At 37.5% G+C, this 24,407-nt stretch overlaps 1 protein-coding gene across 4 annotated transcripts in view; it reads left to right on the plus strand.

Moving 5' to 3' along the window:
- The window catches only part of LOC110095111 (ACT domain-containing protein ACR3), a 38,409-nt gene extending 14,269 nt beyond the window's left edge, over positions 1 to 24,140 (plus strand). For 3 of the 4 annotated variants that reach the window (XM_028700010.1, XM_028700012.1, XM_028700011.1), the window contains 5 exons: positions 6,695 to 6,809; positions 7,311 to 7,378; positions 15,992 to 16,609; positions 17,942 to 18,043; positions 23,393 to 24,140. In XM_028700010.1, the coding sequence (XP_028555843.1) occupies positions 6,695 to 6,809; positions 7,311 to 7,378; positions 15,992 to 16,609; positions 17,942 to 18,043; positions 23,393 to 23,713 (1,224 nt within the window). In that variant the 3' untranslated portion in view covers positions 23,714 to 24,140. The remainder of the gene's footprint in view (positions 1 to 6,694; positions 6,810 to 7,310; positions 7,379 to 15,991; positions 16,610 to 17,941; positions 18,044 to 23,392) is intronic. The other variant, XM_028700013.1, reaches the window with a different exon arrangement.
- The last annotated feature ends 267 nt before the right edge of the window (positions 24,141 to 24,407 follow it).

The following is a 24,407-nucleotide window of genomic DNA, read 5'->3' on the forward strand; positions in this document are numbered from 1 at the left end:
AACGGATGTTGGGTCTTTGTATAATTCATGTTCTTCCCAACTGGATCAAAAATACAAACGTGGGGTCTTCTTTTGTTCTTGTTCTTCTCCCGACTGGATTAAAGATATGAAGGACGTGAGTTCTTCTATGCTTGTTGTAAAAAAAAAAAAAGAAAGAGAGACATACCAGATATAATTGTTCTTTTATTTTATAATTCTCAATATCAACTTGCCTTCCCCTCTTTTATATATATATATATATATAGTTAGAGAGAAAACCAGCACTGATAAAAATAAGGAAGAACATCGTTGCCGCAATTCTAATCCGCTTATATTTCAAGCTTAATTCGAAACTATGTGAATTGTTATTCACAGAAAGTTCTAACAATGTGTTAAGGTTAACGATCTATTAGTAAGCCAAAATTCCCTGTAGTAAATACTGTAATATTAGATTTTCATTATCACTTCAAACAGTTTATTTACTTTATCATTAATCATCAGAAATCATGTCACCTACTAATCTTTGATGGGAACCTTCAACTAGCCAAATCTTGTATACCAACAAATATTAATAGAAGAAATAGACCTCTACAGACTAACAACATGATAACACTTGAAGAACTTAAACTTAGAATCATTAGAGCAGTACATCGTGATTACAGCACGAACACAGTGGATCTTGCATGTCGCACAATAATGATGTTCACATAGCCGTTCATATTACAGATGATGAGCTGTGTGCATTCTTACTAGTCGAAGCTAGGCGGAGGATCGTGATCGTTTATGTTGAGTTTGAAGATTACCCAGGGCAATGGCACGAGCTGAGTCCCCACCACTCATAATGTTCGATAACCCTCGACACTCCATCTATTTATCCAAGTTATTCTCGTACTTCATTACATAGTAATGCCATGCTTACTTGCATATTTGGAAGATAATTAATCATTCTATATTCAAAATTCCCTGTAGGTCCACACCTATACTTACTTATCCCCCATCATCGGGTGCGTGAGCTCACGGCCCACATTTAACCTCACCTTCAGTACTGTTTAACATTGGGGAATGTGAAGTCCCTGTTGGACCACATTCAACCCATCTTATCGTAAAAGTAGCAGTGCCCGCTTACGAGACAATGGATAGTGGTACAAGCGAGAACTCGAGCAAGGAGCTCGAAGCACCTCCTGCTAAGTACATATGGAGGATTTGGAGGTCGCATTGCTTGCTCATCAGATTATTCAAAATCATATTGCAGAGAATGTACAAAATCTAGATGACATGATCGCCAATAATGAGTTTGTCCAAAACATAAGTACCACAAAGGAGTGGGACGCATTTGATGGTGTTGATACTCCGATAAATCGTCATCAAGAGTATTTTGATGCCATCATTCCAAATCAATTGTATGAGGGCATGACTTTTGGAATCAAGGAAGTTCTTCAATGTGTCCTTACGAGGTGGTCACTAACAAATAACGTAGAGTACAAGAAATCATACTCCAATAAGCAACACCTTACAATTATATGTGCCCAACAAGAGCACCAAAGTCGGCCATGTCTATGGCGCCTCACGAGGCGAAGAGCAAATGCCCCAGAGAGGTATGGAAGATTTCATCCATAACTGAATGACATACATGCACGCATCCAGTTATGTATGCAACTCATCGAAATTGTACATCAAAATTCATCTGCTAGTACATAACTACAGCTTTGAGAAAAAAAATTAGATTTGAAATCGAGAAAAATCATAACCCGAGTCAAATCAAAATTTGATGTGCAAGTATCGTTTATGAAAGCTTGGGATGCACAAAAAAAAGCTATACGGTTAGTGTTTGGGAGTTACAAAGAGTCATACAAATCATTAAACTAGATGATGGAAGCAATACGCTTAGCAATCCTTGCTCTGTTCACAATATTAAAGTTACCCATGATTTTAGATTCAAGAGCATTTTCTGATCTTTTGGCCCCAACATAGCAAGTTGGCAATATTGTCATCCCGGTCTCTGTCTAGATGGTACCTTTCTTCTGGGAAAATGTTGAGAGACATTTCTAGCAGCCGTCGGTGTGGATGAAAATGGTGGGTTATACCCACTTGCCTTTGTTGTGGTTGAATCTGAATCAGTAGAATCATGGAGTTGGTTCTTGCACATGTTGTGTGATCTTATTGTAATCACATGAACTCATCGTGATTTATGCATCATATCTGACAAACATGCTGGTCTGATATGCGGATGCAATGAGATTTTTTCTTAGGTCGCGCATCAACATTGCCTCCGTCATCTATGAGAGAATTTTAAGAAAGCTATATGATGACTAGTCGTACCAGACTGCGATGCTGTTTGTGACAAAATGTATTTGGCTGGGAATACATATGATATTATAGTGCACAATATGTACATGACAGACATACAAAATCTAAATAAAGAAGCATACGATTAGTTGATGGAGCGGGATATTACTAAGTGGGCCTTGACTCATGATGGTGGTTTTAGATATGGAGTTATGACCATCAATTCCTCTGAATGCTTCAATGGTGTCCTACGAAGAATGTGTGGATTACCTATACAAGGCATTATCATGACAATATATTACAATCTTGTCACATTATTCCTCAAGAGAACAAGCAAGGTTGAAAATTGGATAGCTTCAGATAGTTCAACACTGGTCCCACGCACAAAGGCAATTATAAAATTGGTTGAATGTCAAGTACACAGAAGTCCACAACCAACTCAAATTAACAGCCATGAGTTTGAGATTTTTGACATGTCGTGCAGATCCTACCGCTTTGTTATTATATCTCCACAAACATGCACTTGTTTGTGTGATTAACCAAAGATTTATCATACTACATGCAAACATGCAGCCATAACCTTGGGGTCAAAACATTGGGATCACAACGCATTTGTATCGCCATACTACACCCTAGCATACTACAAAGAAAGTTATTCAGGAATATTTCATGTTATCCTGGAGAGGAGCCTATGGCTACCATATAGTGCTGATCAAGGGATAATACCATTGTTGGCACCTGCATTGCGACGTCGTTTTGGTAAACCTAGAACAAAACGGTGTCATAACAGTATGGATGAAATATGTGGTTCTTCAAGTAGAACTTGCTCGTTCTGTGAGAACAAGGGTAACATGTTCTACTAATCCAAGTAGTAACAAGAGGAGAGATTAGATTTTGTGATCGGGATGTAGACTTTCGAGAAAAATATGTAGTAGAATTAGCTTTTCATATGTTATTTTTCTTGTAATTTAATGATGAATTAATTTAGTAAAGTTAGGCTGGTCTTTGAATAATCTTAGATTTTACAAAACTTTTTAATGCAGTATTAACGATTCACAGATTATGAGCTATCGGAGGAGATTGAGGGTGCAGGTGACAGAGTTCGGTCATGACGGTCCAGATGAGCTGGTGGCCATGCACAAGTAGATGTAACAAAGTCAGATGAACAACCGAGCATTGCTTTATGGGGGATGCTCATAGAGCTTCGAATCTTAATGAGATATGCTTTTTTTAACACCATTAAATATTATAACTTATTTCATAATTTTTTAAGTTATCTTTGCATTATATTTTGACAGGCCGTGTAGCTTCTGGCTTCAGCCCACTTATGTATGGCAAGTGAGTGGTCAGTTCGTTGCCCTCCCTCAATTGGTCCATGCACTGCAAATTGCGGGCTTGGATTATGTTCAACACCTACACTTCATACAGTTGGACCACTCCTAATTGATAGCTGCTTATGTCGAGAGATGGTGTCCTATGGAGAACACCTTCCACCTGTCACTTGGGGAGATAACAATCACGTTGCAGGACGTCTAGGTGATCTTGGGCATCAGGATTGATGGTGCTCCCATAGTATGATTGACACGATACTACAGGAGGTTTGTAAAGGGGTACAACACTATTGTCTGGCCGCTAACAGAGCAGTTAAAGAAGAAAGGGTTCCTATAGGGGGATGCAACTACAGTAGTTTTTGAGAGTTTGAAGAAAGCTATGACCACTGTACCAGTTTTAACTCTGCCAGACTTCACTCATGTCTTCATAGTGGAGACAGATGCTTCAAGGTATGGATTGGGGGCAGTGCTCATGTAGTATCATCGACACATTGCCTCCTTCAGCCAAGTGTTGACAACTAGAGCCCGGTTGAAATCAGTTTATGAGCAGGAGCTGATGACCATTGTATTAGCAATCAAGAAATGGCGGTCCTACCTATTAGGTAGACATTTCATTTTCAGAATAGACCAGCGAAGCCTGAAGTACTTGTTGGAGCAGCGGATGGTTAACAGAGGTGGCTGTCCAAATTACTAGGATATGATTTTGAAATCCAATACAGGGTAGGAGTGGATAACAAGGCGTCATATACCTTGTCCAGATGTATGGGAGAGTTGCAGGCGACAACAGTATCGATCCCATTGATGTTTGATTGGGAAGCCATCAAGGAGGAGAGTGCCAAAGATGAGGAGCTGGAAATAATCAGGGCCGATTTACTGAGGGAAAGGAGTATCTACCTGCGGTATTTATTGGAAGGGGAGAGACTGTTGTACCAGGGAAGGTTTGTGATAGACATCCGCCCACATTCCACACTTGCTCCAGGAGTTTCATGGGAGCACTGTTGGGGGTCACTCAGGGGTACAAAAGATATATAAGAGGCTAGCATTAGAGCTGTATTGGAAGGCATAAGGATGTTGAGATATTGTAGCCAGTTATGAAATATGTTAGAAGAACAAGTACATGACTACGTCTCCAGGTGGATTACTACAGCCATTAGCTTTTCCAGGAAAGGTATAGGAGGAGATATCCATGGATTTAATAGATAAGCTTCCCCGATCAGAAGGATTTACAGTGATCTTAGTGGTAGTGGATCAATTGAGCAAGTATGCTCACTTCATTCCTTTACGACACCCATATACCTCAGTTACAATGGCCTCAGCTTTCATCAGAGAGGTGGTCAGGCTACATGGAGTACCAAAGGCTATAGTTTTCGACAAGAATAAGGTGTTCCTCAGTCATTTCTAGAGGAAGCTGTTCAGATTATATGGGACAGTATTGAAGAGGAGCATTGCCTACCACCCGCAGACAGATGACCAAATAAAAGTGGTCAATAGGAGCTTGTAAACTTACCTCAGATGCTTTGTCTTAGAGACACCCAAGTTATGGGCCAGGTGGTTAGCATAGGCTGAGTATTGGTATAACACCTCTTATCATTCTACTTCTTAGATGTTGCCATTCAAGGTGTTGTACGGGAGGGATCCACCTCACTTGGTGCGCTTTGGGAATAACAGCACTCTAGTTTCTTCAGTAGAGTACTTGGAGGAGAGAGATAGGGTGTTGGATGAGTTGAAGAGGCATCTCCTGAGAACTCAACAGATTATGAAGAAACAGACAGATGGGCATAAAAATGACATCCAATTTCAGGTAGGAGAGAAAATGTTGTTGAAGCTCCAACCATACAGGCAAAAGACAGTCGCAAACATGAGGAATGAGAAGCTTACCCTAGATACTTTTGGCCTTATGAGATATTGGAGAGGATCAGAGCGGTGGCATACTGGCTGAAACTACCACCAACGACAACTATAGATCATGTTTTTCATGTATCCCAGTTGAGAAGGGTCATTGGAGATTATGCAGCCAGTTCGGAGTTACCAGTGACACTCACTGAAGATTTAGAGGTGATTTTGGAACCCTTGGAGTTGATTGGGGTTCGCCAGAGAGAAGATTGAACTAAAAAGTGTTGATCAAGTGGAAGAATCTCCCGGACAACAAAGCCATGTGGGAGCTATACGAGAGGGTGAAACATCAGTTTCCTTATTTCAACCTTGAGGACAAGGTAATTATTTGAGAGGGTTGTATTATTAGACCGGTCCCTAGTGGACCGGTCCAATTACAACTGATCCCTAAGGGACTGATTCAGTTTTACTCTTGGAGGGGAGGTGGCAAAGAGAGCGGGAGAGGAGTGGGGTCCACCAATACTTCAAATTCAAACTCCTTGGAGGGAAAGGAGGGGGTGGCAAGGGCTCCTTAGTCATTTGGCTTGATTAATTAATTGTATTTTTTTTATTAATTGTATGCTTTAAGTAGGACATGGAAATTAGGGTTAGGGTTATGTTTTGATTATTGTGTTTTTGTGAGGGTTCTTCTTGGTGCCTTGAGCTCTAGATTCATCTAGAGATTGGGAGAGACGATCCTCCTCTAGAACTGAGGATCAATTGTATCTTTGTTTCGTTGTTTCCATTAGTTCTCTCTTTTGCAATTCAATTTCAAATTGGAGAGTTTTCCATCTAATTTTTGTGTTTCTCTTGCTGTTTTTCCCTATTCTTGTTAGGATTTACTAGAAATATTCAAGCATTTCCTATCAATATATTAGATTACCAATGTTTTTGAAAGCATATTTTGTAACTAGCTTCAATGCATTATTTGCAACATATACACATTTAACAAAAAAATATGGTGAAAATTACTCTTCCCCTTGGACAAAATTGAGAATAATTAATTTCATAAGTGCCATACAAATATAATAGTTAATACCTAAACATCTATCCACATTAATATCTATGTGAATATTGTGTGAATACTGATAAACAATTAGAACCTTGAGAACACGAGCAAAATAAATAGGATGCTAATGTGGTATGAAAATGCATTTTTTTGAAAAAAATATTATCAGACAGGAATGGAACTGAAGATTAACATTCTCTTTTGTATTTATTTTCAGGTGGATAGCGTGAATAAACCAGGGATTCTCTTAGAAGTTGTGCAAGTATTGAGTGACTTGGATTTAGCAATATCAAAAGCTTATATTACATCAGATGGTTTATGGTTTATGGATGGTAAGCTAAAACTTCTCCAAATGCAAGCAGCATTTTGAATTCACTTTTTTCAAACTATCACTGTAGTTCAACTTCTAAATCAAGATAATATTTGGTTGCCCAAAATGCAACAATTTCCAAAAATATTATTTTTCTCTTAGCTTTCCCTTTCCCCTCAAATCACTCTCACTCAATCACATAAAATAAAAAATTAATTGAGCTCAAAGATATAAGAAATGCAATTAATCATGTGAATGGCATGCAGCTTAGCTTCACCACTTACAATTTGCACTAACGCATTATGACAATGGTTTCTAATGTGCTACAAAATGAATTAATATTTGTTCAAAATATGCTAACTACATTTTTGGCCTCTGAAACATAGTTTATGGATAAGAAATAGCACAGGCAAAAGCTTCTTCCCTTTAAACCACCCTAGAAGTGGGGAAATTGTAATATCCGCATCTAATGAATATAATATTTCAATTCAATTCTTACCACAATTTTTCTTAATCAATGCAGTTTTCCATGTGACTGATCAACAAGGAGGAAAAATAACTGATACAAAGACCATTGAACACATAGAAAAGGTAAGGCACACTTCTCTCCAATCTTCCCCCAGGTTTGCTGCACAGGTGGACCTATCTCTTTCATGTTTTTCTAAACTCTTTTCTGATTGATCCATCCATTTTCTACGACTCTACAAAGGAACAGCTTGATCTCATTCCCATATTCAGAAAATGAGATGCCAATTCTCATTGGCCTTCTCTTATTCCCTAATGAGTATGGAAAGGTCATGAGGTCTATCAAGTCAGCTAATTGCTAGATTTGCAGAAAAACTAGATTTTAAGAAAGTATTAGGGTATACTTCATTTGCATATGCAAGGGAAACAATTTAATTGAAAATTGCAATAAAAAATGTGAGCATAATCAACATGCAAACACTTACAATTATGTTAAATAAAGACAAAAAGTGTTATCAAATAAAAGCTATCATATGAAGTTCTATTATTTGTATACATTCAAAAATAAAAAGATTTAAAAATTTATTAATCATAAAATAACACAATATCAAATAGCTAAGTTGTGGCATAAGTAAATTTATATACCCAAGTGAATTTTCTCAATCAGAGGAGACTACTTTCAAAATACACAGAATCTTAATACAAAATGAGATATTTTAAAATTAACTATAAAGTCACCCCAATGATGACCGTATTGAAAGTGAATCACAATCGGACAAGACCATATAAATTTCAAAGAAATGCTCCCAAATCACAAAATTAATTTTTATGGGTTCAAATTTAAATAAAATTTCAAATCTAATATTCTTCAAAATTTAAAATATTTAAGTGAAATTAAACACCTAAAAACTTAAAGCAAAAATTTATCCATCTTTCTCAATCGTTTGTAGGGGGTGATAAATTTGAGTATAATTTTATCTTACAATGAGCAAATGTCCAGCCAAGTATATCACTAATATTCATTTTCAAATCATCTCTCACCAGTAAGGACATGACACGTGTTCTTTGACCGATGATTTCACCGCAAAATGACACCATAGATAAACAGTTATGACCAGGGCTCTCTAACCGGGTGATTTTGCTGCTAAATGGAACCACTAAATTACGATCACGACTAGAGCTCGTATATTCCCTAATAGTTTTAAATCCTTAAGTAATGAGTCAATAGGGTATAATTGATAAGGCATAGAGCCCTTTGTTAGCTAAGATGGACTTGAATCTGTCCCATTTGGCAAACATTCATCCCTAGTCTATAAGGATCCTTGGACGACATAACCCATGGCTACCGACAAGGATCCTTTAGTCAAGTTAGATCGACTACCTCCTATGACCAAGTAAACTAGGGACCACCACAACCCGGACCGACAGAAGCATGGGATCCTAATCGGGTGTTGACCTCTGTACAACGAAATCCTACTCAAATCCCCCACGCCTCATGCCTATTCGGCGTCATGACATGCTCCACACAAGTTCGGACGTCCAACGACATTCTACCTACGTCTCGACGACCACTTTGCTCATCCTCTTCGCACTACCCCCTTAATCTTCGCGATCTGCCCGCATCTTTAAAGTGAATGAGGCAAGAGGCTTTGTTCTTCTTTCTCCCATTTACAAGCTTCCACGCTCTTCTCACTCACAAACCGAACACCTCAAGCCTCCTTCCCTACTCGAATCCCTGCTTCGTTCCTCACAGCCCGTCGCATGCCCAGCTTCGGTTACAAGCACTATGCTGAACTTCACCTTCCGCCTCGACCCAGCAATCCCGATCTCTAGTATCGTCAGCCACTCCTACTTCCTGCAAGATCCCACACCAATCTCCCTCATGCTATAGCCAAAGCCGACCAAGTGCAAGATCCCATTGATCCATCTCCTCCAGTCGTCCACTTCTCCGTCCAGCCCTCATCGCAAGCCCTGATTCCTCTATATCTTTCGTGAAATCCTCTTTGCCGACCGAAGCCACAGCTCACTACCGAGCATGAACAGAACAACCGCTTTGATTTTCCTCCTTTAGTCGACTCTGAACCATGAATAAGCCGAAGCCGCAAACCGCCCCTCACAGCCCGATCTCCCATACAGCCTCAGACCCGTACGACCGAGCTCTCATTTCGTCAGCCCTAGAAGCCTCGCCGATTCCATCGAATCAACCCCTCTCAACCGACTTCTTTTGCACCAAACCCGTCTCTCCTTTTACAACAACGATCCTCCATTTGAAGGCAAATTATTGGGTCAGGTGACCGAACGCAGAGATAGGTTCGGATAATAATAAAATATTATTTTAAAATTAGCGCAACTAAAGCGCAACTAAAGCGCAACTAAAGCGCAACCAAAGCGCAACCAAAGCGCAACCAAAGCGCAACCAAAGCGCAACCAAAGCGCAACCAAAGCGCAACCAAAGCGCAACCAAAGCGCAACTAAAACGCAAGTCAAAAAGCGCAACTAAAGCGCAACCAAAGCGCAACTAAAGCGCAAGTCAAAAAGCGCAACTAAAGCGCAAGGTGACGCGGCAAATTTTTATTGGCTGTCCGAACTTATCTTTTGGCTCCGGTCACCTGACCCAATAATTTGCCGTGTGGTTGAGGAAAAATATTTAGGTTAATTACAGCATAGCTACAATTTTTACTAAAATTTTATTTTTTTTTTTAAGATTTAATTAAAATAATTAAGTTCATCTATTTGATATTATTATAATTATTAATAATATTCCTATAAATCCTAATTTGTGTGCACAATAAGACTAGTCAAGCTCACTTCAAATAAGATAAGTCGATAGATGCATTCGTCTAACACCATAACATAAGAATGGTTAGATCATAGTTTTTGATCAGCACAAGTCATATCCTTAGCCTCTAGTTCAGATCCTTCTAATTTCTTGGTGTGGTGGGATTGAAGATTATGATCGTGGTGTCATCCAACATTGATCGTGCACATCTTTCTTGACGTGGCGGGAAGGCTAAGACTCCCTAAATTTTCCATAAACATGAGAGATGTCGGGGTGTTGATAAAATTCAAAGTAAAGATGCACAAAATTTAAATAAACAACAAGGGACCTGATCTCAATAGCATGACGTGGAACATAATATTAATGAACAATAGGGAACTGAACTCTAAAATTTAAAATGCACAATAATAATTGAAATGCAAATTCCAAATAATAATTATGATCATTCAAATAAACGTCAACGAATAAGCAGGGGACTCGTGATGGGAAGCCTTCAAACATAAATTATTTATAAATTGCACCAATTGGTTACAAAGAGCATGAGTATCTCCTAAGTGCAACAGGAAAAGACTTATCATGCTCAATAGCTGGCTTGTAGATTGTAGGGGTGATACTTGCAAGCAACTTCGAAAGACCTGTCATGCATGCGACAACTCACACATGAGCCACAGGCAATGAATGCATCAACGCCCTGCATTTAGTATCAATGTCTTGCATGCAGCTAATATTATTGCAGTAAGCACACTAAGCCCTCTATAGATGATAATAGTGAACATGACATAGGTGCAATGAGTTTCCTACAAGCATATCTAAGGAGATTGCAATGGGTATATAAGTAGGGGATTTAAGATTTGACGGTTCATGTGTAAACAAAAACCAAGAGCCAACTATAAATATGAACATCTGCACGCAACATAGGAGATATATCATGCCTACAGTAGTCCACCTACTAATGACAATGAATAACATGCTGCAGATGTTAGATCCTTCCTACAGTCAACACTCACTCGGTGGAAAGCAGATGCATTGATCCCTCACAAACAAATATCAAATGATCAATGTACAATATTTACTAATACCTACAAGCGGGAGATACAGACGTACATTGAAGGACAAATTGCCGGCCAACATGCACATGAAACCAGTGACGAATGCAGCTCAACTAATGGCCTACATTAGCATAATAACGAACACACAAAACCTACTGGCAAATGATAATGCTATATGCTAACATGTACATACAGCATGTAACAAACTCCAATGTGTTAGTAAAATCAACGACAACTAAGATTTTAGTAAATGCGCCAATATCCTACAAGTAGAAGTGATTGATTTGCAATGGAGGCAAACACCTACAGGCCACTATAGGAGCCTCGCGATATATGCTACATGTTACCCACCAACAAGTACAAAAAAGTTGTAGTAAATGTCAATGCCAACCAACAGCGGTGATAGATGTGCTACAAATATATGTGGCAGTTCCTATGAACACTAGAAAACATGCAAGCGAATGCAGCAACTCACTAGTCAACATGCAAGGAGAAACCAATGATGAATGCAGCTCAACTGGTACCCTACATCAGCATGTTAACATAATAAACTTGCTTGCAAATGATAATATTCCCTGCAAATGTCCACAAGAAGCAGTGATAGTAGATATGTTGCAAGGATGTTGAGTTCCCTTTGAATATAGATATGCATGCAATGTGATTTGTGAGCAGGAACTGAAGATTGCAGCAAATACAGGAGGACTAAAGCAGATGCAAGCGCCTATTAACTGCTATAAAAAACTCTTGCAGTTAACAACCACGCTGAGAAGAAACACACCCATTTTACATTAGATTTGAAGGTTTTGTTGATCAAATGCAACTAAATTCTCCTAATTGACAACTCTAGAGACTCTAATAGTGATCGTTGGGATAAGAGCAACACGGTATAAGGATAAATCTCGTCAATATATTACCAGAGGAAGGTCCTAACTGTGGCACTAAGCATGCAAGGTTTAATCATTATGTAGAATCAAAGAATGATCAGTTAAAAAGACGTCTCAATGGGAGGGCACACCAAAGTTGATTTGGATGGAAGTATCATTGAGACTTGTATATTCCATTATCTTTACAGACATATTGAGGCTTCTGAAGAAATGATGCATAATGAAGGATAAATAATAATAGATCAAACGTCATAACCTAATGTCCTACACGCGCATCATTAAATGTTGCAATTTTATATTGAAGAAAGTTGCTCTTGGTCGCCATGTCAAGGACTGTAGGAGAAACTTCCATGTCCCATATGCATATCAGATACTGGAATGTCGTTGGGATACTGAAAACTATCTTGTGCTCCATCATGTTCATACTTCGGGGAGACTACCATATGACAATTTGAAGATAGAAATCTAATAGTATCTTAGCCGAGCCGCCTTTGGTCTTATCAGATTATGATACCTCATTTATCACAAAATGACTTCATGCAACTTGAATGTCCTCATCTAGCCTGAGTAAGGATAAAATGATTTGTGGATCTGATCTCTCGAAGGACTAGAAGATAGAGCTTGCATCAGAACAATGAAGAATCTCATGGCTATTATGAACGATACGTCATGATTCATGTGTAAGCAAAAGCAAGGAATTCGTAGTAAAAATTGTGGGCCTCTGATAAAGCGAGGCAATAAATTTGTGATGCTAACATGTCTCATCAAATAAACCAGCTTACCTACAAATGACAGTTGGAATGTTCCTAATGCGTCACAAAACATATTTGCCAGCAAAAGTACATTCCTACGAGTTGAATGTTGAAGAAATTGACGACATGCTAAAGATGAAAATAGATGAGCCACATCGCTAGTGCATGATAGATGAAGTACAATGCGCTGTTAAAAAACACCATCGAATCTGTAACACTCGTACAAGCGGACAGAAGACGTCTACAAACTTCTAAATAGAATGTTGCACATACTCAAATGATAATCATTCGTATGACTGCTTATTGCCAAATATTTTAAAATGTCCTTGTACATGCATTGCAGCAGGCATAATAATTCTGGCAAACACGTCATTCGGCATCACAAGATGCATTATGCTATAACAATGCATCACATTTACATGTCAATATGTTGCACTTGTATATAGTCGCAACATGCAGAACGCATCATAACAAATATGTCATTCAGTATACTGGATGTATTGTGCGCATACACATCATAGCATACAAAATTCTTTACACAAACGCAAACATGTTATTCATCATATGAAATAGATTGCACTGCAGCAACGTACCCTGCTGACATGTATATACATTATGCACTACATGCAAGTGTCGGATTATCATGCAAATATATCATGCGGGCAAATCGACGACGTAAATATACATTATGCATGCATGTTACGTAAATATATTGTGCGTTATGTTAATGTGTCACACCACCGGATCCGCGACATTTTTACAAGCGGATATAATGCGTCAACAAAGTCCAAAATAAAGTCCTGCATACTTGTCAGCAATAAGTACCTGCATAGCTAGCTACCTCCAAAAAATGTAGAACAGTCCCCCCCCCCCCTCTCTCATGCATTAAAATACACATTGATATGCATTTTATAATATGCATGCATTTGTGATATGCAGAGAGTTTCATTCTAGCATGTCACTTGCATTATAATCACAATTCAAAATGACCTCTTACGTACATTTGTAGGATGCAGAGGGTTTGATTCAGGCATGTCATTCAATATTGCATTTACATGCAGATACTTTGTATATGTTTCACGACCAGCCTTAATCGAAAGTTCTCTCTCATTAGTGGGAGGGGTAATTAACTATAGGGGCTTGCGCCTATAGGAAACCATAACTTAGATCATAAAGTCCTTGCAAAATGAGGGCGAAATCTCTGGATAATGTCTTATTAAAAATTCAATCTGACTTCTGAAAATTTGCCCCGGAACCTAAACATTAAAGTTCTCCTCGATTACCCAAAAAAAGGGGGCTATGCAGAGAGATCGGGGCGCGAATTTTCGAAGCCCACATTAGCTTTAAGTATGGTGATAAATTTCAAATCCTAAAAAAAACAAAAAAAATTAATGTATAGACTCTAAAATCTACTGTTACTATATGTTTAGTACTTAGTGTCTATCCAACAACTAGCCTTAATTAAAAGTTCTCTCGCTATCGGGAGGGATAATTAACCATAAGTGGTTGCACTTATGGGAAACTAGACCTCAATCATAAAGTCCTCGCAAGATGAGGGCAAAGTCTCTGGGCAGTGTTGCGGAGATGAGGATGCTCAAGTGGATGAGTGGCTTTACTCTTAGAGACAAGATATAAAACAAACATATATGTGAAAAGGTTTGAGTAGCTCCATTGGACGATAAGATTAGAGAGAATCGCCTTAGATGGTTTGGTCACATAAAACGACGGCCTTCCGATGACCCGATTAGGAGAGTAGATATATTAGATTTGGTTTATGTTAAGAAAGATAGAGGTAGACCTAAAAAAGATTGAGAAAGATACTTTATGGTTCAAAAAATCCCCAGGAGCATGGTTTAGTAGATTTATAAAAGGCATATATGGAATGAGGTATAAATAAAATTAAGGAAATCAAACCCTCTCTATAAAATACTCCATTAATGAAACATTTTCAATTTACATTGTATATATATATTGATGATATAAGTGTTACAAATGATAACAATGAAGAAAAGAAATAACTTAGAAAAAACTTGCTATAGAATTTGAAATCAAATAACTGGGCAAACTCAAATACTTCTTGGGTATATAAGTTGCTCAATTAGAGAAATAAATATTTTTCTCTCAACAAAAATATATTATGTACCTATTAAGAGAAATAAAGATGATAAATTATAAGCCATGTGAAACTACAGCTGAACTAGATCATAAACTAGATACAGATGAATAAACAAAAATAAATATTGGACAACATCAAAAGTTAGTTGAGAAACTAATCTACCTATCATACACATGCCTTGGCGTTCTCTTCCCATTAAGTCTTGTAAGCCAATTTATGTATAAATACAAATAATCTCACCTTCAAACCAATAAAGTCCTCATTGTAATAACCCAAAATTTATAAAAGTGTTTAAAATGAGTTCATTTCAAAATTTGAAAAAATTTCACTAGAGCGTTGCGGTGCTAGGAGCGCTAGATGGCAACGCAGTGGCAATGTCTTATCTATTTTACAATAACCAAGATTTCTACATGTGGCATGTAACATTATGGTGTTGGATACTAAATGATGTTATATATATATATATATATATATATATATTCCTCTTTGAAAATTTTGGCAAACACTTGAGAGAAATGTTTTCAATAAGGGGATGTTTTCAGTTGATCATGATAGGTAACCCGAATCTCACTTTTGTTTTCAATTATATTGATTTCTTAAATTTTCACTCTCGAATCTGGTAAAATGTCCCCATTTTTAGATTTAAATAACTTTCACCTTATAATTTCTTATATGTTGTAAATGTAAATTCTATGAACCTTTTTGTATGACCATGTTGGAATTTCACGGGTCAGAATGACATATTTAATTATGTGTGAAAGATATAATAATGTGGCATGTATAAACATCTCTGATTATATATCTGACATGCATGGAAATTAGGATTTTTTTATTTTGATATGCAAATAAACATATAGAGATAATGCATTCTTTTGCATCATTCATCTGCATCACAATGATTATGAAAATAAGATTTAGAATATGTGTGGAAACAAATATAAATTAACTGGGCATTAATTGGAATAAGATACCCAAATCAAGATGTAATTTCATAATTGTTTGAATGGAAAGCATGGTTTATTTTATTTTCTCTCACTTTTCCAGACTAAATCTTCATCCATGAGCTCTGTAAAACTTCAGTTTCTTTCTGTTGCTCCACACGTGGGATTCTACAAGTTGAATCATAGCCTTTTTTTTTACTCTAAAAATTGGGTTTCAGGCTCTAGGTCCAGATGGCGATATTCTTGGTATAAAAGGGAGCATCTGGTCTGGAAAGGCAGTGGGAATGCACTCGATTGGTGATTATAACATCATTGAGCTCATAGGCACAGATGGCCCAGGCCTCCTTTCTGAAATCTTTGCTGTGCTTGCAAATCTACATTTTAATGTCCTAGTTGCTGAGGTCTGGACACATAACATGAGAGTTGCGTGTGTTTTTTATGTCAATGATGAGGCTACCTCGCAAGCAGTGAGTGACCTTAACCAGTTGTCGATGATGGAGCAGCAACTTAATAATTTGCTGCGTGCACGGGGAGATGATGTTAGAGGAGCCCGCACTAATTTCGGTATGAGCTCCATCCATTTGGGTCGTCGTCTGCACCAATTAATGTTTGCCAACAAAGATTATGAAAGTGATGACAAACAAAAGGAAAAATCTATGACAACTATCAAACCAGTCATTACAATTGATCGCTGTGAGGATAAAGGGTACTCTGTAGTGAATATACGGTGCAAAGATCGGTCAAAATTATTATTTGACATTGTTTGCACTCTGACAGATATGCAATTTGTTGTTTTCCATGCCTCAGTTTCATCCGATGGCCTATACGCAACGCAGGTATATACTTCACAACCTCAAATAATTTTCTTTCATATACCAGTAACATATACTATTTCGTGCTGTAAACATTTTTATAATGATTGGACGAAGCTTTTGAAAGATTGTTAAAACATTTGATGTCATGAATTATTGACTTGGCAAGAACCGAAGAGAACGAGAAGAAACATTGAAGAACTTTGAAACTTTTGTATGCAGATAGGCTGCAGAGACAATGCAGCACTCAAGCACAAAATATACTGCAAAATCTGCCTTTTTTGGTTGTTGCATTGTTTGTCCTAGGCTTGGGCTTGTGGGAGTCCAGGGATGTGAATTGCTATTATAATTTCTTAATATGTCTTTATCAAATTATCTCCATGAGCCTTTACATAGAGATGCACTACAGTTAATGCAAATAAACATAGCATGCCTGAGGTTTATCATTTGAATCTGATTCCATTATTCACACATCTATGTTTTGTATTAATTTTAGCTTGGACAGTGTAATAGTTACTGTCTTCAGTTTCTCTTTCTCGTTATATATTACTGATCCCTAATTGATGTTTGGTCTATTTGGTTGCAAAGGGAGGGATCTGGAAATTATCTTCCATCTAAAACTGATTTATTGCGATTCTTCGTTCTCAGGAAAATTATAGTATCTGGAAAAACTATTTTCTAGATGGAGGAAGAGCTGAGTTTTCATTTCTGCATTAATCAATAATTACAAATTTCAGTGTGGAGGCTTGAGTATGGCCCACAATGAGGTATTTCAAAATTTCTCTCTGAGCAAAATGTGGGGGGGATAAGTTTCTTTAATCATGGAAAAGCTATTGGTAATATCCTTTTAGCTGCCCATGTACTTCCTTATGCCAAATAGACCAAATTGCAAGTAAAACTCCTATTAATGTTAGATTATGACACAAATGTCTAGCTCATGAATGTATTAGAAAGCTCTTATTAATGTCAGACATGATATATAAATTTATCATTTATGGTGCTTCTAAATATTTTGAAAGATTTTACATAATAATTTATTCCATTTCATTCATCAGCAATTATTTTAGAATAAAAGATGAATTTTATTATCAGCATCTGTGTACTTGCCATGATATTCTCATTGCAGCTTCAATTTCTTAAAGGATGATCTTTTATCATCCAGTTTTGATTGTTTTGCCCCCTAATATATCTTATTGCTATGGGCTCAAACTGCTAATGGAAAGTTCCTCTTCCCGTTTAACAAGTACAAGCATATGGAATTATTTAAGTAACTCTTGAAAACATGGACAATAAACGTTTATGCATAGAATGCTTCATAAAGGCCATTTTTTAGTGCTAATAATTTAAGATCTGCAGGAGCTATATATTCGTCACAAAGATGGCTGCATGCTTGACACGAGAGAGGGGAAAGAAATGGTGAAATGTCTTGAAGCAGCAATACTGCGCAGAGTGACCGAGGTAGAAAAAGTTTTGATTTTCTAGAACATCTAATTGCTATTATAATGAGAAACTAGCTTTGGAACATTATTTTTGAAAATCATGCAAGCGTTATCGCATCCTATTTTGTTTGTCCTCATTTCATAATGGTTTATGGATTAAAAACATGTTTATGGATAATATTAAAATCCTAAAATATTAAAATGTTACATATATATAATGGCTTATTGAACAAACTATACTTTCCAAAGTGTGAAGAATGGAAGATAATCCTTTCCCTTGATTTTAGAAAGGAATGTTCTTCCAAGAATTTGTTAAACTGAACCTCCCTGGACCGGTCCAGTCGGTCTTTCCGAGACCAGTAGCCGTATATAGCAAATGACAATCCCGCCGCCTGTGATAATTCTGTCCCTCTTGGGGTGGGTTTACGACAAATTTGAAAGAGGGGCCGGTTGTTGAAGAGAGGATCGGGACACTTGGGGGGGGAGGGCACCCACTTGGGAAATGGGAAGTTATGAAGGAATCAGGGAAAATGGGGGAGATCTGAGTTTAAGGAAGCTGAAGTTGCCTATCTTTGAGGGAGAGGATGCATATGAGTGGATCTACAGGGTAGAAATATTTTTTTTCATCAATGGAATAACGAAGGAGGAGAAACTGATGACAGCTAGCCTGTGCTTGGGGGGGAAAGCATTGGCATGGTACCAATGGAGAAACATGAGGCGACCCATATGGAGCTAGAGGGAATTCAAGGATTACTTTATGGAATGTTTTCGAACTAGCTGGGGAGGTGACTTTTATGAGCAGTTCTTTGCGCTGACGTTAGAGGGATCAGTGGTGGAATACCACGAGAGATTTGAGTACCTTGCTAGCCGACTAGACCGACTTTCGAAGATTGTACTAGAGGCAAACTTTATGAAATGGCTCAAACTAGAAATCTAAACTGCAGTTAGAGTGATGAGGCCTCGTGATCTTGGAGAGGTTATGGAGCTAGCCCAGTTAATGGAGGACTAGAAGCATCTGGTGTGATCTAAATTCTTACTATCGATATATTGTCCATTTTGGCCTATGGGCTTCACGGTTTTGTTCTGTTTGTGTAACTTTTCATGAGGTCATCCATCCCAGGATTTCTCTGGGATGAGCACGCTTAACTATGGAGTTTTTAAAATAAATTTTCAACCATTACACCACTAGGCATCTCGATATTTAAGAGTTTAGATTCTTTTACTTAACGCTTAACTATGGAGTTTTACAATCTCACTCACTTAAGTAACTTATGTCCATGTTAGCATCTTTATTTCAGAATCATCCACGAGGCAGCTAGGATTCTAGAGGTAGCTCCTACAAGTTTAAGTGATGACTCCTACCACATAGCACTTTATTCCATACAGTGTTCAATAGGTGACTCCCATGGCATAACACTGTCTTGTATGAAACTTAATTCCCATTTTTCAACTAGTGTATTACTTTGATACCAATTGTGATACTTCAGAATCTAATTTAAAAGAATTAATATTTTATCTTTTAATAAATAACAGTCAGATCTATCTAATTTCTTTTATCAATATAAATACCAGCGAAAATAAAACTATCGATCAAAACATCAATATATACATATAACATATGTATTCATTTCTCAAAAATCATGTACATTACTCAAGATCTATACAATAAGATCATAATTACTCTGTCATGAGTACAAAAGAATAACTAAAATAATAAGAATTTAAACCTAAAGTATCCTGATCAATCTCACACTTGTTCTTATGTGTTGACCTGAAATCATTTAATCATGTATAATGTGCTCCAGAGCCCAACAAGTAATCAAATTCTATAATTAAACTCAATGCATGACAAACAAGAAATATGAATGGCAGCAGTCAATTCATAGCAATATCATTCATATGATCATTGAATCGGTGCAGAAACAGTAAAACTCATATCCAATGATAAAAAAGTTTGTAAAGCAGTAAAACAGTATGATACGAAAGATAGTAAAATGGTATAGTGATGAAATCAGTAAACTAATACAGGTGTTGAATCAATAATGTAGTCATCATATCAAAACTATCAATTAGTAAATAAATCATATAAAGCAATAAAATCAAATCATCAGTAAAGACTGTCGAAATTATATCAATGCAGTAAAATCATATATGAGTGTACACATACTATCTAATTATTTTATAGTAGTATCAAATTAGTATATTATGTGTTCAGAATGTCACATGATTAGTATAAGTATAGTGAATCAGTAGCATAAAATAGTATTAGTGACTATATCAATAACTATAACAGTCAAGTTATAGGAGTAGTAAAATAATGCATTAATAGTAAATCCGTACAGTAATAAAAACAATGCCTCAATAACATACAATCAGTAGCACACTAAATAAAAAAAATAAACAAATAAAAAAAACTAAATAAGTAAGAAATCCTGATTTAAGTGATATATTTCTAGTATTGTATCTGTATCAGTAAATTATTAGCTAGGTAAACAGAATCGTCACTTTACCCTTCAACTTAATACTAATTTTTAAATAATTATCAATCAGTATATCACGTGAATCAACCGAGGATAACATCAAACTACATATTTAAAGAAAATATCATCGGCCCACCATTCTATATAGGTCAATCAATCTTCAGCTAACGTCAGTTTGGGCTCGGGTCTGGGCAGAATCAAGGTCAACACCTGTGTGGACTATCGGGCCCTGCATAAGGAAACTGTGCCAAACAAGTTTTCTATTTCAATGATAAATGAGCTGTTGGATAAGCTATATGGAGCAATGGTATTCATGAAGCTGGATCTAAAGTTTGGATACCATCAGATCAGGATGAGATAGGAGGATGTCCCAAATACTTCTTTCTGGACATATGAGAGACACTATGAGTTATTAGTGATATTGTTTGGCCTCACCAACGTCCTTGTTACAGTCTAGTCCCTCATGAATATTGATTTTCGACCATACCTCATGAGATTTGTATTGGTTTTCTTTGATGACATTCTGGTGTATAGCAGGTCAGACGAAAAGCATGTAAAGCACTTGAAGGTGGTGTTGGAGGTGTTACAGGAATATCAGTTGCAAGCCAACCTGAAGAAGTGTTGCTTTGCACAACTTAGTGTGGAGAGGCATGTGGTATCTCAGGAAGCGGTGGTCACTGATCAGGCCAAAATTGAGGCTATGTTGAAATAGCAACTACCTAAGACTTTGAAAGAATTGAGGGGTTTCATAAGGTTGATTGGTATTAATAGGAGGTTTTTAAGGGGATACAACACTATAGCGTGGCCAATGATGGAGCAGCTGAAGAAGGATAAATTTATGTGGGGCGAGGCAACTACGCAAGCCTTTGAGAGACTGAAGAAGGCCATGATCATGATACCGATCCTAGCCCTACTAGATTTCAGCCAAGTTTTTATTGTGGAGATTGATGAGGGTATGGATTAGGGGCAATGCTCATGCAGAATCGCAGGCTCATAGCTTACTTCAGCCAGGTGTTGACAGTCAAAGCTAGGCTAAAGTCAGTCTATAAGAGGGAGTTGATGGTCATTGTGTTAGCTATTCAGAAGAAACAGCTTTACTTGTTAGGACAACATTTCATCGTCATGACAAACCAGAGGAGCTTGAAGTACTATTAGAGCAGAGGATGGTAACAAGGAGCATCATAGGTGGTTGTCAAAGCTGTTGGAATATAATTTTGAGATCATGTATATGTCAGGGCTAAAGAATAAGACAATTGATGCATTGTCCAAATGTGTGGGGGAACTCCAAGAGTTAGCTATTTCAATACCACTGATGTTGGATTGGAAGGCTATTAAGGAGGAGAGTGTGCAGGACAAGAAACTGAGGGGGATTGGGACAGATTTGCTAAGAATGAGAGTAGCCACTTGGGTTATTCCCTAGAGGGGAACAAATTTGTGTTGCCACGAACCTCGATACATATTCCTTACCTTCTGCGAGAGTTCCATAGGAGCCCTATTGGAGGTCATTCAAGAGTGCATAAGATGTACATGAGGTTGGTGGCGAAGTTGTATTGGAAGAATGCATAAGGATGTAGAGGAGATGGTGGCTTGATGTGAAGTGTGCCAGAGCAGCAAATACATGAATATGGCCCCAAGAGGATTATTGCAACCTCTAACTCTTCCAAACAAAGTATGGGAGAAGGTCACCATGGATTTTATAGATAGGTTATCCATATCTTAGGGGTTTACAGTGATTTTGGTGGTGGTAGATAGATTGAGCAAGTATACTCATTTCATTCCCCTACGACGTCCATACATGACAATGACAATGATGGTGGCATTCATCAGAGAGGTGATTAAATTGTATGGGAAACCAAAGTCGGTAGTGTTCGATCGAGATAAGGTGTTCCTCAATTATTTTGGGAGGGAATTGTTCAGGCTGTAAGGGACAGTATTGAAGAGGAGCATCGCTTATCACCTCCAAAGTTAAAAGTGGCCCACACCAAATTGGAAAGACGAGGGTTTGGTTATGAGGGAAAAGGACGGGGGAGGGTTGTTTTGAAATTGTATATGCTTTGTCTGCTTTAAGTAGTTTGTTTATGCTAGGGTTTCTTCTTCATGCTTGATTTTGCCGAAATTAATTTTGCTTAGGTTGAGTGGGCTCTAGCTGACGTCTAGGGATTTGAGAGAGCAAGATCTTCCTCTCCAAATGAGGATCCAACAGTATCTTGTGTTTTTCTTCTTAATTCTTTTCAATAAAATAGAGTTATTGTGTGTTCTTCTTCCAAAATTTCTTTTTTCGTTCTCTGATTTTGCTAAAATTGCATCCACTTCCTATCAGAATGCTTAGTTCATTTACTCCATTCATTGTTTTACAGGAAAATTGCAAGTATATGAAACTGTGGATTTGTTATAATATTGTGTTGTTGTTGTGTTATGTTATTTTGCATGAAATAAGCCTATAATTATATAAAAGTGATGGCCAACTTCTACCATAAACATGTTCCCCTATCATGAAACCATAGAGGAGCTGCACATATAGCAGCATCACAAGTTTTCAATACAAACCAAAATTATAATATTTTAAACCTTCAAAAGCAAAACTAAAGAGTATTAGCTAACAAAACTATAGTTCTCAACGATTCAAACAAATGTAAACTATGATGATCATGTAGCTTAATAGTTTTCTTGGTTCATTTTTACATTCGAAGTGTCGAATTTACTGTTATATAATGCCCTCATGCTTCCCTATCCTCAACTATGTCTTGCTACTTTAATGACATCTATACAATCCACATTCTATACCTAAACCAAACAGTATTGACATGAAAAAAAATGAAGTTTATTTCAGAAACACTTATTAATTCTTCAACCCGTGAGATAATACTTAGCTTTTGTGCTGATGGCAGGGCTTCAGCCTTGAAATATGTGGGAGGGATAGAGTGGGCTTGTTATCTGATGTCACGAGAATTCTAAGAGAACAAGGACTTTCTGTAACAAGAGCTGACGTAACCACAATTGGGGAACAAGCCATGAATGTGTTCTATGTAAGGGATGCTTCAGGAAATCCAGTAGAGATGAAGATGGTAGAGGCACTTCGCCGAGAGATAGGGCAAACTGTAATGCTTAATGTGAAGAGAGTGCCTTCCAGCACAAAGCCCCCCAAGTCATCTGGATTGTCTAAGACCAGTTTCTCCTTTGGGAGTTTTCTTGGGAGATTTCTGCATTAATGGTATGCATCTCTTAATTCAGTCATGCCCTTGTAAGATAGAGATGACAGGGATATTAGTTTCTCACATTGTATTTACAGGTCATAGTGTTGGAGAGATTATTCTGTGCGGAATCCGAATGTATTCGGAGATGAATCCCGATGCGCCACGCCACCGGATGCACTGGGCCCCAGTGATGTGGCATGCCCGGATTCGCCTCCGAACACGTTCGGATTCCGCACAGAATAATTTTCCCTAGTGTTGACCTGTAAAAATTGCCTTGCATATATAATTGTAAAAAACTTTCTAGCTTGGCTTCCCTTTACTGCAGCAATATTTATGTGGTAGTAGGGCCATCAACTGCTGAAATAGTATTTGTTCTTCAGTATCCCCATTGTACTATAGATTTTTGTTGAATGATAATGCCCTAAATCAAATTCTAATCAAATTTGAATTGTTTCAGGTATAGAGTGAATCAAGCTAACAATTCAAACTCAAATAAAAAAATGAAGTTATTTTTAGCTTGCACTGATCTCAAATTGAAATTGATGAATTAGGCCCAATTCAAATCAAGATAGAATCTAGCAACCCTATTAAAAGGCTTAGCTACGGCCAAGACCGAAAAAAAGTAGCTTTGAATCAATTTAGGCTTCGTTTGAGAAGGCTTTCTTTCTGCTTCTTAAAGTAGCTTCCGAATCTTCGCTAGATTGAATCA

The sequence above is a fragment of the Dendrobium catenatum genome, unplaced genomic scaffold (genome assembly GCF_001605985.2).
Source record: "Dendrobium catenatum unplaced genomic scaffold, ASM160598v2 fragScaff_scaffold_1428, whole genome shotgun sequence".
Taxonomy (NCBI): Eukaryota; Viridiplantae; Streptophyta; class Magnoliopsida; order Asparagales; family Orchidaceae; genus Dendrobium; species Dendrobium catenatum.